At 38.9% G+C, this 13,035-nt stretch overlaps 3 protein-coding genes across 4 annotated transcripts in view; 1 reads left to right on the top strand and 2 right to left on the bottom strand.

Annotated features, from left to right (window-relative positions):
- The window catches only part of gng3 (guanine nucleotide binding protein (G protein), gamma 3), a 36,738-nt gene extending 32,331 nt beyond the window's left edge, over positions 1-4,407 (top strand). For both annotated transcript variants that reach the window (XM_069510450.1, XM_020085905.2), the window contains 2 exons: positions 707-806; positions 2,825-4,407. In XM_069510450.1, the coding sequence (XP_069366551.1) occupies positions 707-806; positions 2,825-2,953 (229 nt within the window). In that variant the 3' untranslated portion in view covers positions 2,954-4,407. The remainder of the gene's footprint in view (positions 1-706; positions 807-2,824) is intronic.
- banf1 (barrier to autointegration nuclear assembly factor 1) lies at positions 4,408-8,854 on the bottom strand. Its single transcript, XM_020085904.2, has 3 exons — positions 8,444-8,854; positions 7,388-7,552; positions 4,408-5,863 (listed from the first exon to the last, which is right to left on the bottom strand). Exons 2-3 carry the CDS (start codon positions 7,511-7,513, stop codon positions 5,717-5,719), a joined length of 273 nt encoding a protein of 90 aa, XP_019941463.1. The 5' UTR covers positions 7,514-7,552; positions 8,444-8,854; the 3' UTR covers positions 4,408-5,716.
- A 470-nt stretch (positions 8,855-9,324) lies between these two features.
- Positions 9,325-12,261, bottom strand: prdx5 (peroxiredoxin 5). Its single transcript, XM_020085520.2, has 6 exons — positions 12,049-12,261; positions 10,507-10,641; positions 10,288-10,419; positions 9,921-9,959; positions 9,771-9,835; positions 9,325-9,696 (listed from the first exon to the last, which is right to left on the bottom strand). The coding sequence occupies exons 1-6, from the start codon at positions 12,145-12,147 to the stop codon at positions 9,591-9,593; spliced, it is 576 nt and encodes a 191-aa protein (XP_019941079.1). The 5' UTR covers positions 12,148-12,261; the 3' UTR covers positions 9,325-9,590.
- Positions 12,262-13,035: the final 774 nt, after the last annotated feature.

Below are 13,035 nucleotides of genomic sequence, written 5' to 3'. Positions count from 1 at the left end.
GCTTCTCTTTCCATCTGTGGCACATTTTTTTCCAGTCATATGTAGATTTATTCATGATTTCATAAATGTCTGTACGGCTGCAGTGCTTATTTCTCTCTACATTTGATATCTCTGTGGTGATTCTTGCTCGTGGTGGGAGAATCTGTGGGCCACGGTGGATAAATCTGACCATTTGGCCCAGATCACATTGTTTTTTGAGGGGGGGGGGGGGGGGGGGGGGGGGGTCTGTTTTCGTGACCATACTGTATATGATGACATAATGTAGTGGCTGTGCCAATTCTATGACAAAATAGTGACTGATATGTATACTTGGTTATTGGCGACTTGCTGGTTTCTTGTGTGGTTTGCAGGCAAAGCCTAAACGAGCAATAAAATACAGTAACTTTTGAGATGAATAACAGTACATGCATGTGTTTGTATTAAAACTCTAAGTCCACACATATAGTTCATTTTATCAGACACCTATAGAAAGATCTATTAAAAATCTTATGTGGTTATCAGTGTAAATGGGTGCCTGAATACGAAAACATTTTAACTGAATGCAACCTAGATACATACATTTTTAATCCATTTTCAGTTTTAGAAATATATTTCTATGGCAAGGAGAAGTAGATCACTTATCCCTGGGGATAGGACTATAAGAAAATGGTCATTATTGAATGAGTTTGTGTGTGATTCAAATAACTGTTGCTGTGTTTGTGGCCAGAATGAAAGGAGACACCCCAGTGAACAGCACAATGAGCGTCGGTCAAGCCAGGAAACTGGTGGAGCAACTGAAGATAGAGGCTAGTTTCTGCAGGATAAAGGTAAGACGAGCTCAATGCCTCCGATTCAAATGTAAGTCATGGCACTGCAACACTGGAAAACATACTGTACATATGATACAGGAGTAAAAACAAATGGACAGTGTGCAGACATACTTTCATTTGAAATTAAACAGTAATATAGCATAGTAACTTTAGAAGCTATCTATATGCAGTTATAAGAAATGGAAAAAAAATTTTTTTTAAACATCTCACAATGTCAAAGAAAGTAAAGTAAAAACAAATCCTGCATCTGCCCCCTGTTCTGGATCCACGCCACGTTTTAATGGAATCTTCTTTGAGCCATGTCACAAAATTGCATGGAAATCGGTTGAGAAGTTTTTGTGTCATCCTACTAAAAATAACAAACGCTATAATAACCTTTGCAGAGGTAACTACAAAATGCCAGTTAACATTAGAGGAGAAAGCAAAAATAACAACGGAATCCGAAACCTAAATATTCAATCAATAAAGACAGTTACCACTATGTAGAGTTTAGATTCTAAACCTTAAATCACGTCTAGAGAAAATATTTCAATCTGCTTTTGAATTTCTGAGAAGGTATAAGAAATAAATTCCTCTGGGCCAGACATCAGATACAGTAGATTGGTTTAGATGTAGACGAGCACCAGTGACCTTCTAAGATTCACTTTGAGTCAGTGCTTCCCACTGGAGTGTTTCCAAACAGTATTGGTTTCTATCATGTTCCTAATGGCTTCACAAATAACTTGCACGGGCACCTTTCCTCTTCAAAAAGAACAACACGTCAGCAGAAAAGTTCAGCAAAGGAGAAAACTTCTAGTTCCGGGTCTTTTAAAGACTCTTGTCAGTACATTTTACTTTTTGGATTTGCAGGGAAACAATTTAGAGCAAGAAAAACCTGACGGTGCGTTCAGACACATGACAATTCCTTTAGTCAGAGGCTCAGAATAATGAACGTCCTTCTATTAATAACAAGTCTGCTCTGAGTCATGTACCACTCTTTTTTAAAACTGATGAGTGAAATAAAACAGGCGTGTTACATGTGTTCGGACATATTTTGACAGGAAATTTGTTACTGGCTTCAATGTTTATTTTTGTCCTTGTGTTGAGTTCACTGCTGTATGATGATGTGTGTAATTTACAGTAACATGTCCACGTACACAAATTCACAGCTTTTGTAGAGACACATTCGATCCAGTTTGATTTACAGTGAATCATTGAGTTTTGGTGAACTTTATGTTTAAGTCCTCATGAGTAAATCCATGTCACTGTCACACTTAATGTTCAGACTTGGGCTTCAAATTCATGAATATGTTTGCAGGGGGGCTCTTAAATGTAGACAATGAAGATTAGTATGACGTATTGTTGGAACTACACAGTGTATGTAGTGATTTATTGGGTCTTCATGTAGTTCAAGACAAATTCATTCAATTTATCACTAGAATAGCACTTAGTAGAGTCGATACCTCCACCAAGTCCCAACAGTCCCCTCATGAAACAACATTTAAATTCACTAGATGCACAGTTTGAAAAATTGCACACTCATAAATATCAGTCTCCCAAACATGTCTGATATTTTTCATCAGGATTCATGAATTATTTTCTGGGAAATCAAGGGAAATGTTGCAAAACGTCGATGTTCACGATGTTAAAATAAAAAAAATCCTGGATCTGCACAAAATGAAATGGTTTCTTCTTACTGTGAAATTAGAATCTGTTATGTAGTTGTTGTGTTATCTTCCTCACAAACAAACCAACCTACCAACAGACAGTGGTGAAAACATGCTTGGTGGAGGTAAAAGTGTCTCTGATCATTCTTGTTAATAATTTGAGTTGTTGACGGCTTTTAAAAGCGGAGAATGTGATGTCTTCCGTGTCTCTGAACGCATCTCAGCCACTGACTCGAGACAGGTGAATGAAATCAAATGAACAACTTTTCTTTAATCTTAATTGTTGACTGAGACTAATTGTTGAAAACTGTGTCATCTACTGTAATCATGTTCCCAAACTGCTCTCAACCTGACCCCCCTCGCCTCCAGGTGTCGAAGGCAGCAGCCGATCTGATGGCGTACTGCGACGCACACTCCTGCGACGACCCTCTGATCACCCCTGTGCCCACCTCAGAGAACCCCTTCAGGGAGAAGAAGTTCTTTTGTGCTCTGCTTTAAATCAAATCAGGGATTGTTGTGATTTTAAAAAAAGTACAACTGTACAGTATGTACATGTATGTACAGTGTGTACACGTACTTCCATTTGAGAGACATCGATGTACTATAGTAACCTTGCATAAAAGCTGCCGATGTACAGTACATTATCAACTACATGTCTTGAAGTGAATTCTTTAACTAACATTAGAGTGAAAGAACAAAAATAACAGAGAGATTTAAAACATTGAATCAATAAAGAGAGAGTTATCTACTAGATCTCAAAACAAGACCAGAAGTGTAAAGAAAGGACGTTTTACGTGCAATCATCACCTGGTTGAAAACAGACATCTCATGCTCATTCACATCACAGGTAACTGCCAAGAAGGACAACAGAGGCTCCACCAGTCACACTCACTCATTGGTATAGATTCTGCAGCTCTTGAAACATTCGTCTGAGGCATTCAATTCCCACAATCGGTCTATTATGGATTATGGTGGTGCTACGTGTCTCAGATGATGCCCTGATTGGTCAGGACAGAGTTCTCCCCCATATAAACTGTGCGTTCAATGGCAACTAAGAAAGTCCCATTAATAACAGTTACGTTTGGTGTGATCGCAACCGTTTCCTGTCAGAAAGGAAATGCTTATTTTACACAGAAGTCTTAATACTGAATGTTCCTCCATGTATATGTAGATTGTCCTTTAGAGCTGCATCCCATGTGAATATATTTTGTATTCTCCCATCCTCTTTTTGGCAGTTACTTGTTATCTACCAAGGACAACTATTTACAAGTGGATTGTTTTCATTATAATCAAATCCTGTCATGGTTTTATTAAGATTTTACCATTGTGCTCATTTCTATACTGTTGCTATAGTGTGAATGTGGAAGTGTGTGTGTGTGCGCGCTCATAGGTGCTACTGTAATACTTCAAACAATTCTGAGCATCTGATCTGTGATATCAATGTTTTATAGTTCAACAGCACACTGACCCAAGTTTAAATATATATATATATTAAAAAAATATCACACATTCCAGGGGTTGTGGACATTTAATATACAATCTAAGCCATTGAAGCAGAATCAGCTAATCAGTCACATAAACAATTTTCTAAAAGTATTGTACTTTTACCACTATCATTGTCATCATTTGATCAGGTGTGAGAGGAAACAACTATAATGTGTCTGCACATCATTGTGAAATAATGGCTGAAGAGAGTGAACTGGGAATTCACATTTTAATTAAAAGGTTTCGCTTTCTCCATCTATAGCACATGCCATTGTTTTGTTCTGTTCATTCAGATCCACACAAAAGGAAACTGCTCTTCTTCAATCTAGCATTGTTGACATGATGAATCATTATGGGGCAACCTGCTCTGGTCAAATGTATTTTTAAAAAGATCAAATTTGGAGCTTTGGTGAAAAAGTAACCATTGAACGAACATTGAAATAAAATAAAAAACTTCCCATCATCAATGGTTTTCTCTCATCTGTGACTTTATTCAAGATAATATATAAAAGCTCAATTTCCAGTAAAATGCAAACACATCAGCCAGTGTTTTAACAAGTAGCCGCTACACAACAGGTACATCTTCATTTAGCTGGTGACTGCAAGCATTCGTTAACATGAGTGGAACATTATGTGACACAGCCTAGACATGCCATGCACTACTGTATAGTTTATAGTTCATCTAATCAACTGTGTAAACTAACATGCATTAAGGCATCTTATGTTTAGAAATACACTCTAAGTTAATATCAAGCTCAGTTATGAAGATCTGACCATTAGTTATCAAATAGATTTTTACCTTTAGTTGTTCTTGAGTAAACTACACACACAGTGGGGGTGTTATGCCTCAATTTGTTTTTTTATATATATGAGACACAGCCAGGTTCTGCAGGGGCCTCTAATACATTCTTTTGTAAGAGTACAGCATTTTAGCACCCATCCAGAAAGGGACAAACAGGGCCCTCATCATGCCATGGGTATTGGTTTTTATTAGGATCACTTCCACATCAGTCACAACTCGCAACTCATTTGCTTTGAACCCGCACTTAAGGCTGCTGCTTTGTTTACTACAAACAAACAAAATGTGCAGCTTTGTCCAACTAATTTAGTAAAACATCTAGTTGTTAATATAAAGGCTGACGTTTCAATGGTAAAAGACTTGGACACCTGTTTGACAGTGGTGTGAGTTTGGCCATTGACATCTTTATTTATACACATTTCAATCTACAGGGTGAAACAAGCTTTTAGCAGACCCCACAAGGGAGTCTGGCCATTTTGCTCCACTCGTTGCAGGATAAACTGTTAAATGTTTGTACTATTATTTAGTATCTATGCATAGAGTACTGTCATTTGCATTTTTTGGGTTATAATTTGGGTCACATCCGATTCAAAGCACTTCAAGCTAACAATCCACCTCCTCATGAAATCTTTTAAACTTTGGTGGATTAACATATCAAACTGTGAAACGTGTTTTTTTTCTGTTTTTTTTTTTAGATGACAGCTTTGAACTTTCCAATGGCTTTAAAAACAGTGTGCAGGTTTTCTACTATAGTGCTACACGACAAAGACCATGAGAAGGGCATGTGTGTGTGTTACTTTAGGGGGTTGTGGGATTTCAGAAATACACCAACAGCTTTCAGTAGAATTTAAAAACAAACACTTCCATTAAGTGTGTAGTGTCCCTTCATATGTGCTGTGCATCTGGATTAAATTGAGACCATGAAAGAGGTAATGTTGAGTTTGAAGTTGAGTAGTAGAAAACAGTGATTGAGTAGTTTATAGGAAGGCGTCACACCATTCTTTCAGACAGCCGTAGCAGTCATTTTGTTGTTTGGAATTTGCCTGGCAAGTGTCCTTCAGCCAATCCCGGAAAAGCTCCTCATCTTTCTTAAGCACTAGAAACTGCCCGAGGACAACATACGCCTGTGGACATATAAATACAGACAATGGAAAATCGAATTAAAATAGATATATAAAAGTTACAGGACATAGCACATCAAATGTCCAAGCTCAACTAAAGAATGCAAGAGTTATTAACAGCTGTGCAGTGATGACAGCAGGTATGTGGAAATGGGATGGGCTAGCAATTTACAGTACAGAGAACAGGTTTCCTACCATCATATGACTAAACCCAATGAGCAGGATAAAATGACACTTAACTGAACGTAATCAAAGGCTGCTAAAAAAAATTCTTTACAAATATTGCGAAGCTAACTGCTCCACTGCCATCAAATCGTGTTGTGTCTAGAGGTGTGTGCTATTGCCAAAAATAATATCTCGATATTTTATGGGATTTTGCTGATAACGATGATTAGACCACTGGTGGAGCCATCAAATATTTGGCTGGTGCAGAGGAGCGTTCCGTGTGCCTGTATCTGGGCTTTGCTCACTTCGGCTTGGCCTGTGGCACTTGTGTGAGGTGCCTGGCTCTCCCTCACTCACTCACTCACTGAGAGAGAGGGGCGCACATTCAATGTGGCTCTCCCAAATACTCGATAACTTTAGCTCGCATTTATAGAAGATAAATATCGCACACCCCTAGCTGTGCCGTCAGACACTTAAAGAGCTTTTGTCAAAGTTTTTCGCGCACCAACAAGGAAAAGACTGACAATATATTGTTTGTAGTCTTAATGATGCAAAGCTAGCAATTGTTTTCAACAATTAAATCTGCCACAGACATAGAATTAAAAAGATTGAAGTCTAACCTTTAACTGACAGAGAAAATAATTGTGTCTCATTTGAGATCATATTTGTTTTGTAGTGTAAACAACAGCATGTATTTCGTTTTTACAGAATACACATTGGATAGATGTGTCCAAAAGGGTCCATGTGCCTGTTGTCGGGGAGTATAAGTAAGAATTTAGGTGACACAAAAGTAATGCACTTTCAAATGCTCAAACAAATGATCATTATACAAACTGTGCCAGTTTGACTATCAGGGAATTCTAACCAACTGCTGTGAGGATACCAGTATCTAGTATCAGTAGTATCTGATATAAACTGATAACTTTATATACTTTATCAGTAGCTTCAACCTAGTCCATGCCTTTAAGGTACAGTGTGTAGAATTTTGTGATATCTAGTGTTGAAATTGCATGTTGCAGCTGAACACCCCTCACCTCACCTTCCCTTTCCAAACATGAAAAAGAACCTGTGGTAGCTTCAGTTGTCATAAAAACTCAAAAGGTGTTTAGTTTGTTCAGTCTGGACTAATGTAAAAAAACATGGCGGCCTCCGTAGAGAGGACCCCCTCGATGTAAATAAGAACTATTTAAATATAAAGGGCCTTTTCTGGGGTAAAGAAAACTACAGTTCATAAAATTTAGATTAAACAACTAGTGAAAACAACATGAGGATTACTCTACATTGAATTACTGCTAATAGTTCACTTTCACCTAAATCTTACACACTGGATCATATATTTATTAGGCCTTATAAAAAAATCACCTTGTCAAAACCTTTCTTCTCCAGTCTACTGCCAAGGGCCTCTCCGATGCCTGCCAGAGCCATCACGGGCTTCTCACCCATGGGCTCGGCCACAAAGTCTTTATGCTTTTGGGATGTCGATGACATGGCTGCTCTGATGGGTGCTGCAGATCACCAGAAAGCGAGCTGTAAAACAAAAACCAAATAATGGAAATGAAAATACAATGGTGGTATTAAATTTCCCCAAATGATTTATCCCTCTTGGACAATAAGGAACTATTTGAATAAACTTACTCTTCATTTCTAGTGAGGACAAATGTTCCATCCACAACAGATGAAAGTGAAGCAGTTGGAATAACAATTGACTTGTTGACTTTAATTTAATTTCACGTGACTTGCTTTCTTAGCAAATTCTTTACATGTAATGAGAAACAACGGATCTATACAGATGGTGAGTTGACACGAACATCGACGGAACTCAATCAAATTACAGTAGTAGTAGGGGTTTTACAAGAATCCATAGTTCAGCGTAATCACTGTGACAAAGAAACTGAAAGCATCAAACATTTCAACGACAGGTTCATTAAATATATCTGATAATAACAATGTTTGTCCGGTTTCCTGTATCTCGCAGTGACCACATTGATCGCCCTGCCTCTGTTTACACTCGGTGAATACTTATCATTAATGCCATGCACGCTTACTGCGGAATTACGCGCGCATTGCATTTCCATGCTAACAGCTTTAGCACAAGGAGCTAACGCTCACTAGCCGGAGACCTGCTAATACCAGGAGCGGCTGCTTGTTAGCTAGCTGCGTTATTTTAACGGTGGCTCAGTTTCCAGACATGAAACCCTCGCGTGTCTCCTCTCCGAGCCGCAGTGTGCAACTCTGAGGTAAGAAGACGCTGCTCGCATTTTAGGCGCCTTCGAGTCAACTTTAGATCGATGTAGCTTCAACGTTAGCAAGCTAACTCTTCCATTGTGGAGGGAGCGTGGCTTCAGGTTGTCTGTGATCAACAGGCACCGATCAGCCCGCCTGAAGGTTCTGACTGGTTCTGACTGAGCGTGTTCCTACCTGTTAGTGTCGTGTTCACTCAGACCGACGTGCTGCTCTGCTGAGGAGCTGCAGGAGCTGCAGGAGCTGAAGGATGCTTTCTGTTTCTGTTCAGCCACAGGCGGCGGGGACCACAATTCACCGCGCCTGCCTCTGCGCCCTTACGTTACGTGGTGTTCTTCTTCTCTGATATTTTTGCTGCAGTTGGTATCCGTCGCATTGCTGCCACCCTCAGGCTGTATTCCTTATCGTCATCCTGTATGCATATATTGAAAACTTTCCTAAATATAGACTTTATATATATATTTTATATACAATAATACAAATTGCAAAACCTACTGTGCAATACCTCACAATGTGTAATATTCATACCATAACGTGCAATATACATATTTATGAAACACTGTATTTATCTGTAAATATAAATACATATTCCTCAAGACCATGCACCTTACCTCTTTTTTGCACTGTTACCTCACTTTATGTCATATTTTTATATTGTATATATCTTTACACTGGTTGCAATGTTATTGGAGTGGTTTTTAAATCTCATTGTACATGTGTATAGTGACAATAAAGGCATTCTATTCTAAATACAATATCACTTTACAGAATACAGTTTGTAGGGCTTACTTACAATGTATTGCACAACCCCTTCCTGGTGCTTTTTGTATTTTGTCATGTGTTTCATATTTGTATATTTTACAAACATTTTTATATCTATATTTACACAAATACACCACAGCGAATTCCTTGTTTGTGTAAACCTGCTTGACACCTGATTCTGATACAACAGTATGTACACACAAAAACCATCTGTAACAGGAGTAGGATAAACATTCTGAGGTCAAATGTCACCAAACAGTACTACCTACACTATAAACAACACAGGAAAACCTTGATTATTGCTTTCAGGGATAATGTTTATTTACTAACATGAGACAAGATACAGAGGCAAATGCATATTCCATTACATTTCTTTTTGTGTCATAATTGTGCGCATTAATTTCCATCCAGCTGTGTAGCTTGAAACTAGCATCCACATTACATTTGCATCCTTCTTTGGAAAAGGGGTAAACTTGAGGGAGTTGATAAGTGGGTTTTATTGCAGTGCAACTTTTACAGTGACTCAAGGTTTGCAGTTTGTGTTATTGAGGTCTACCTAAGCCTACAGCTCAGAGAGAATGTTGGAAGCCAGACTGCAGGTGAGACCGGTGCCATCAGGCTCCACATTGATCTTCTTCACAACTCCATCTTCTACCAACATAGCATATCTGAAATAAAGGATCATTTTATAAAAACCATGTTCAAATGCAGTCTTAAAAAATCTTAAGAAAATAATCCTTACCTCTTGGATCGCTTGTTTCCAAGTACCTGAACAATCTGATCATTGTCAAGTAACAGGTCAACTTCCTAATTAGATGATAGAGAAAACCTGATGAGTACACAGTCACAGTACTTTAAATAGAACTTGAATACACCCCACATATAGTTTTACCTTTGTAAATGCTCCAGTAGGATCAGCCAGCATCCGAACCTGCAAAAGAAAAAAGCAGTACACTCCAAATTATTCATGATATTCATTATACATGTGAATTTTATTAGTCTTTAAGGTAGTACACTGTGATAATGTCTCACAGATGGCTGGGGCTACACACTCAAGTGAGGAATATCATGAATAGCATGTAATTGCTCAGGAGGCAGTTATAGTGTTGCTTTGATATCTAGAAGGACTATGCAATAATATTACCATCTTCTGAATAGTGACAATATGTGGTCAGATGTTAAATTAGAAGTTAGATTTACTGGACTAGACTTCACGGCTGTGACAGACATTGCTCTCACACAGAAGCTGTGGTCCGTACCTTGCCATCTGCTCCATGCTCCTTTCCCCAAGCAGCCATGACAAACGCGTCATTGACAGAGACGCAAGCAACTTCCTGAATACCTTTACTCTTCAAGTCCTCGGCCTGCTGCACGAAACCTGGGAGGTGAGTCTGAAAGCAACAAGAAAAACGTCAGGGCAACTGATGCGAAGGTCATTGTGCACAGGACATGTCAATCAAAGTAACGTGAGGACTCACCTTGGAACAACCAGGCGTAAAAGCTCCAGGTACAGCAAAGAGGACTCCTTTCTTCCCCTTAAAGAGCTTATCCATGGCCACCTTGTTTCCAGGCTCCCCCTCCTGGACCTCCACTGCGGGGAGATGTTCACCAACCTGGTGGAGATAGAGGAGACAAGAGTAGACTTGCTTTTTCAAATTACTATTGCCAACTATACAGATCATAGTTTGTCCTTTAAGCAGACAGAAAGTATTATTTTCTCCATCGGTATAATGTGTTCAAGACATTTTTTCCACCTCTTACTTTAATGATTCTAACTCAGCATTTTCACAATAGTACTGATATTGTGGACATCGGCAGGATAACATTATCTAGAGATGACCATGTGTCCGAAATGCAGCATCGACTGCCATTAACATATTTAGAGCATTATTGATGAATTTTTATACTATTTCAAGACAAAGCAGAAACCCTGTAAAAAGAAACAAATGTTCATGATTTTATTAAGTATAGTCACACAAAGGACAAGATTTGAAGGAAAGATGTGCATAAAACATAAAGATCAAATGTAATTTTGTAATTCCATTTTTTCAATGTTTTCAGTGTAGCTATTATTATTATTATTATCTTATATGATATATCCATCTATCTTTAAAATATAAAACCAATGTTAATAATTACTTTATCATGCATAGTCAAAGGATTGGATGTATGGGAAAAACATAGGAAAGATCAAACATACATTTTTCAATACCACATGTATTCACAACAGGGAACCAGGGATTATTAAATATATCATTATTGTTATAATTGTAATGAAACTTTCCAGTTATATGTGTGATTAATGTTTAGATTAGAGCATGGATATATTATAGATTAGAGCCTTGTGGATGAAGCGTGGATCATCTCAACAGTATTGATGCTTGATGCTCGGCGGCCACTGGAGGGCGACATAACAACACCCTTATAAGTACAGACCTCTTGTCAAAATGGCCGAATGAATAATTCAATTAAATTCATTTCTGCAGATAAATAAATATAATACCAAAGAGATGAATAATGGCATGCTTGTCACACGATCAGTGTTTAAAAGTCGAAGAAACATGTGTTTGCAGTTTATTACAGATGATTGACAAACCAACCAAACAGGCTGTGTGAGGACTGGTCGTGTTCTTCACAGAATGAAGTTTAGTCTTGGACAGAATGAAGATCGACAAACAGACGAGGCAGCAGGTTTGACTTTGTACATGTTTCATTAAACGTGTAACAGTACACCAGCACCTCCGACACTCACTGACAGCTTGTTTCATGTGCACACACAGTGAAGCAGCAGTAGTTGGTCCAGAACTGACAGCACAGACGATCGACTGACCACAGACTCATTCATCCCTGTTACAGTCCATCATGGCGGCCCCCTCTCTCTCTGAGGGGCCCTTAGCTCAGTGAGCTACACGGTCACAGTCAGACCATCTAACCTTCAGCTGCTGCTCGGTAATAATACACCGACGCGTCCTTGACCGAGAGCGGGTAGCATCCGCAGCTAACAGCGGCCGGAGTCTCACCTGGATGGGCATGTTGACGGTGGCGGAGCGGTGTAGCAGCCTGACAGCGCACTGGACCACACTGGTTCTCCTGGTGACGCTGGATGTGATGGAGAGCATGATTAGCTTTATGGGGCTAGCTAGCTCTGACGCGCGTGTGTGTAGCCTGTCTGTGCTAACCTGATGCTAACTCACACTCACACACCCCCCTCCTCTGGAGTTCCACTCACCCCGCCCCCCTCCACTCTCTGAGTTTGGCAGCTGAGTGTTAATCAGACTGAGGCCTCGGCTAAATCTATTTACTGCGCCATCTGCTAACAAGACGCCATATGTCTGATGAGTGTTTGTTACACGGGCTGATGAGTATATAAAGTAGTGATCTGTATATAAAGTACTATATATCTGCAGCTAGAGACATCACCCATCTATACACTCTATGCCTATCACAGAATGTATATAAAGTAGTATATAACTGCAGCTGGAGATATGTCAACCTAGTTAAAGAAAATTAAGTTGCCATGGTATCCATCCATCCATCCATCTATCTATCCATCTTTCTATCTTATCACATATTTCCATATATCGATCTCTCTATCCATTGATGTACAATCTATCTATCCATTCCATGTCGATCTCTTTATCAATTGATCAGTCTTATATCATCTATCTACCTTTCTATTGATCTATCTATCTCACTATATGCACACGTTAAATCCACCAGACTGTATATAAAGTACATACACAATGTATAAGTGTATGTACAGTCTATTGTTATACATGTCACTACTATCGTCCACTGATTGCTTTATAGTCTTTATTTATTCTGGCTCAGTAGCTGCATGTGAAGTCTGTTCAGTATTTGTTTTGAAATACTGTCCCTCATCATCAGTGAAGTCTGTCAGAATGTCCCCGGTCAAAAACAGTAAACATGAAGTTGAAAGTTTCAACAGTACTCTTCACCACACTGCCCTCATAATACAGAAACACGCACACAAACACACGTGCATA

Source organism: Paralichthys olivaceus, chromosome 15 (assembly GCF_024713975.1).
Source record: "Paralichthys olivaceus isolate ysfri-2021 chromosome 15, ASM2471397v2, whole genome shotgun sequence".
Taxonomy (NCBI): Eukaryota; Metazoa; Chordata; class Actinopteri; order Pleuronectiformes; family Paralichthyidae; genus Paralichthys; species Paralichthys olivaceus.
Note: the sequence above shows the minus strand (reverse complement) of the source record. Positions and strands in the feature narration are given on the sequence as shown.

Bases quoted from the DNA above. Each gene is read 5' to 3' on its own strand.
- banf1 (XM_020085904.2), bottom strand. From the start codon at position 7,513: ATGTCATCGACATCCCAAAAGCATAAAGACTTTGTGGCCGAGCCCATG. The intron at 5,864-7,387 runs GTGATTTTTTTA...ATATGTCCACAG, and splicing joins AGAAGAAAGGTTTTGACAAG to GCGTATGTTGTCCTCGGGCA.
- prdx5 (XM_020085520.2), bottom strand. From the start codon at position 12,147: ATGCTCTCCATCACATCCAGCGTCACCAGGAGAACCAGTGTGGTCCAG. The intron at 10,420-10,506 runs GTGAGTCCTCAC...TGTTGCTTTCAG, and splicing joins TTACGCCTGGTTGTTCCAAG to ACTCACCTCCCAGGTTTCGT. The intron at 9,836-9,920 runs GTAAAACTATAT...TCATCTAATTAG, and splicing joins CTACTGGAGCATTTACAAAG to GAAGTTGACCTGTTACTTGA.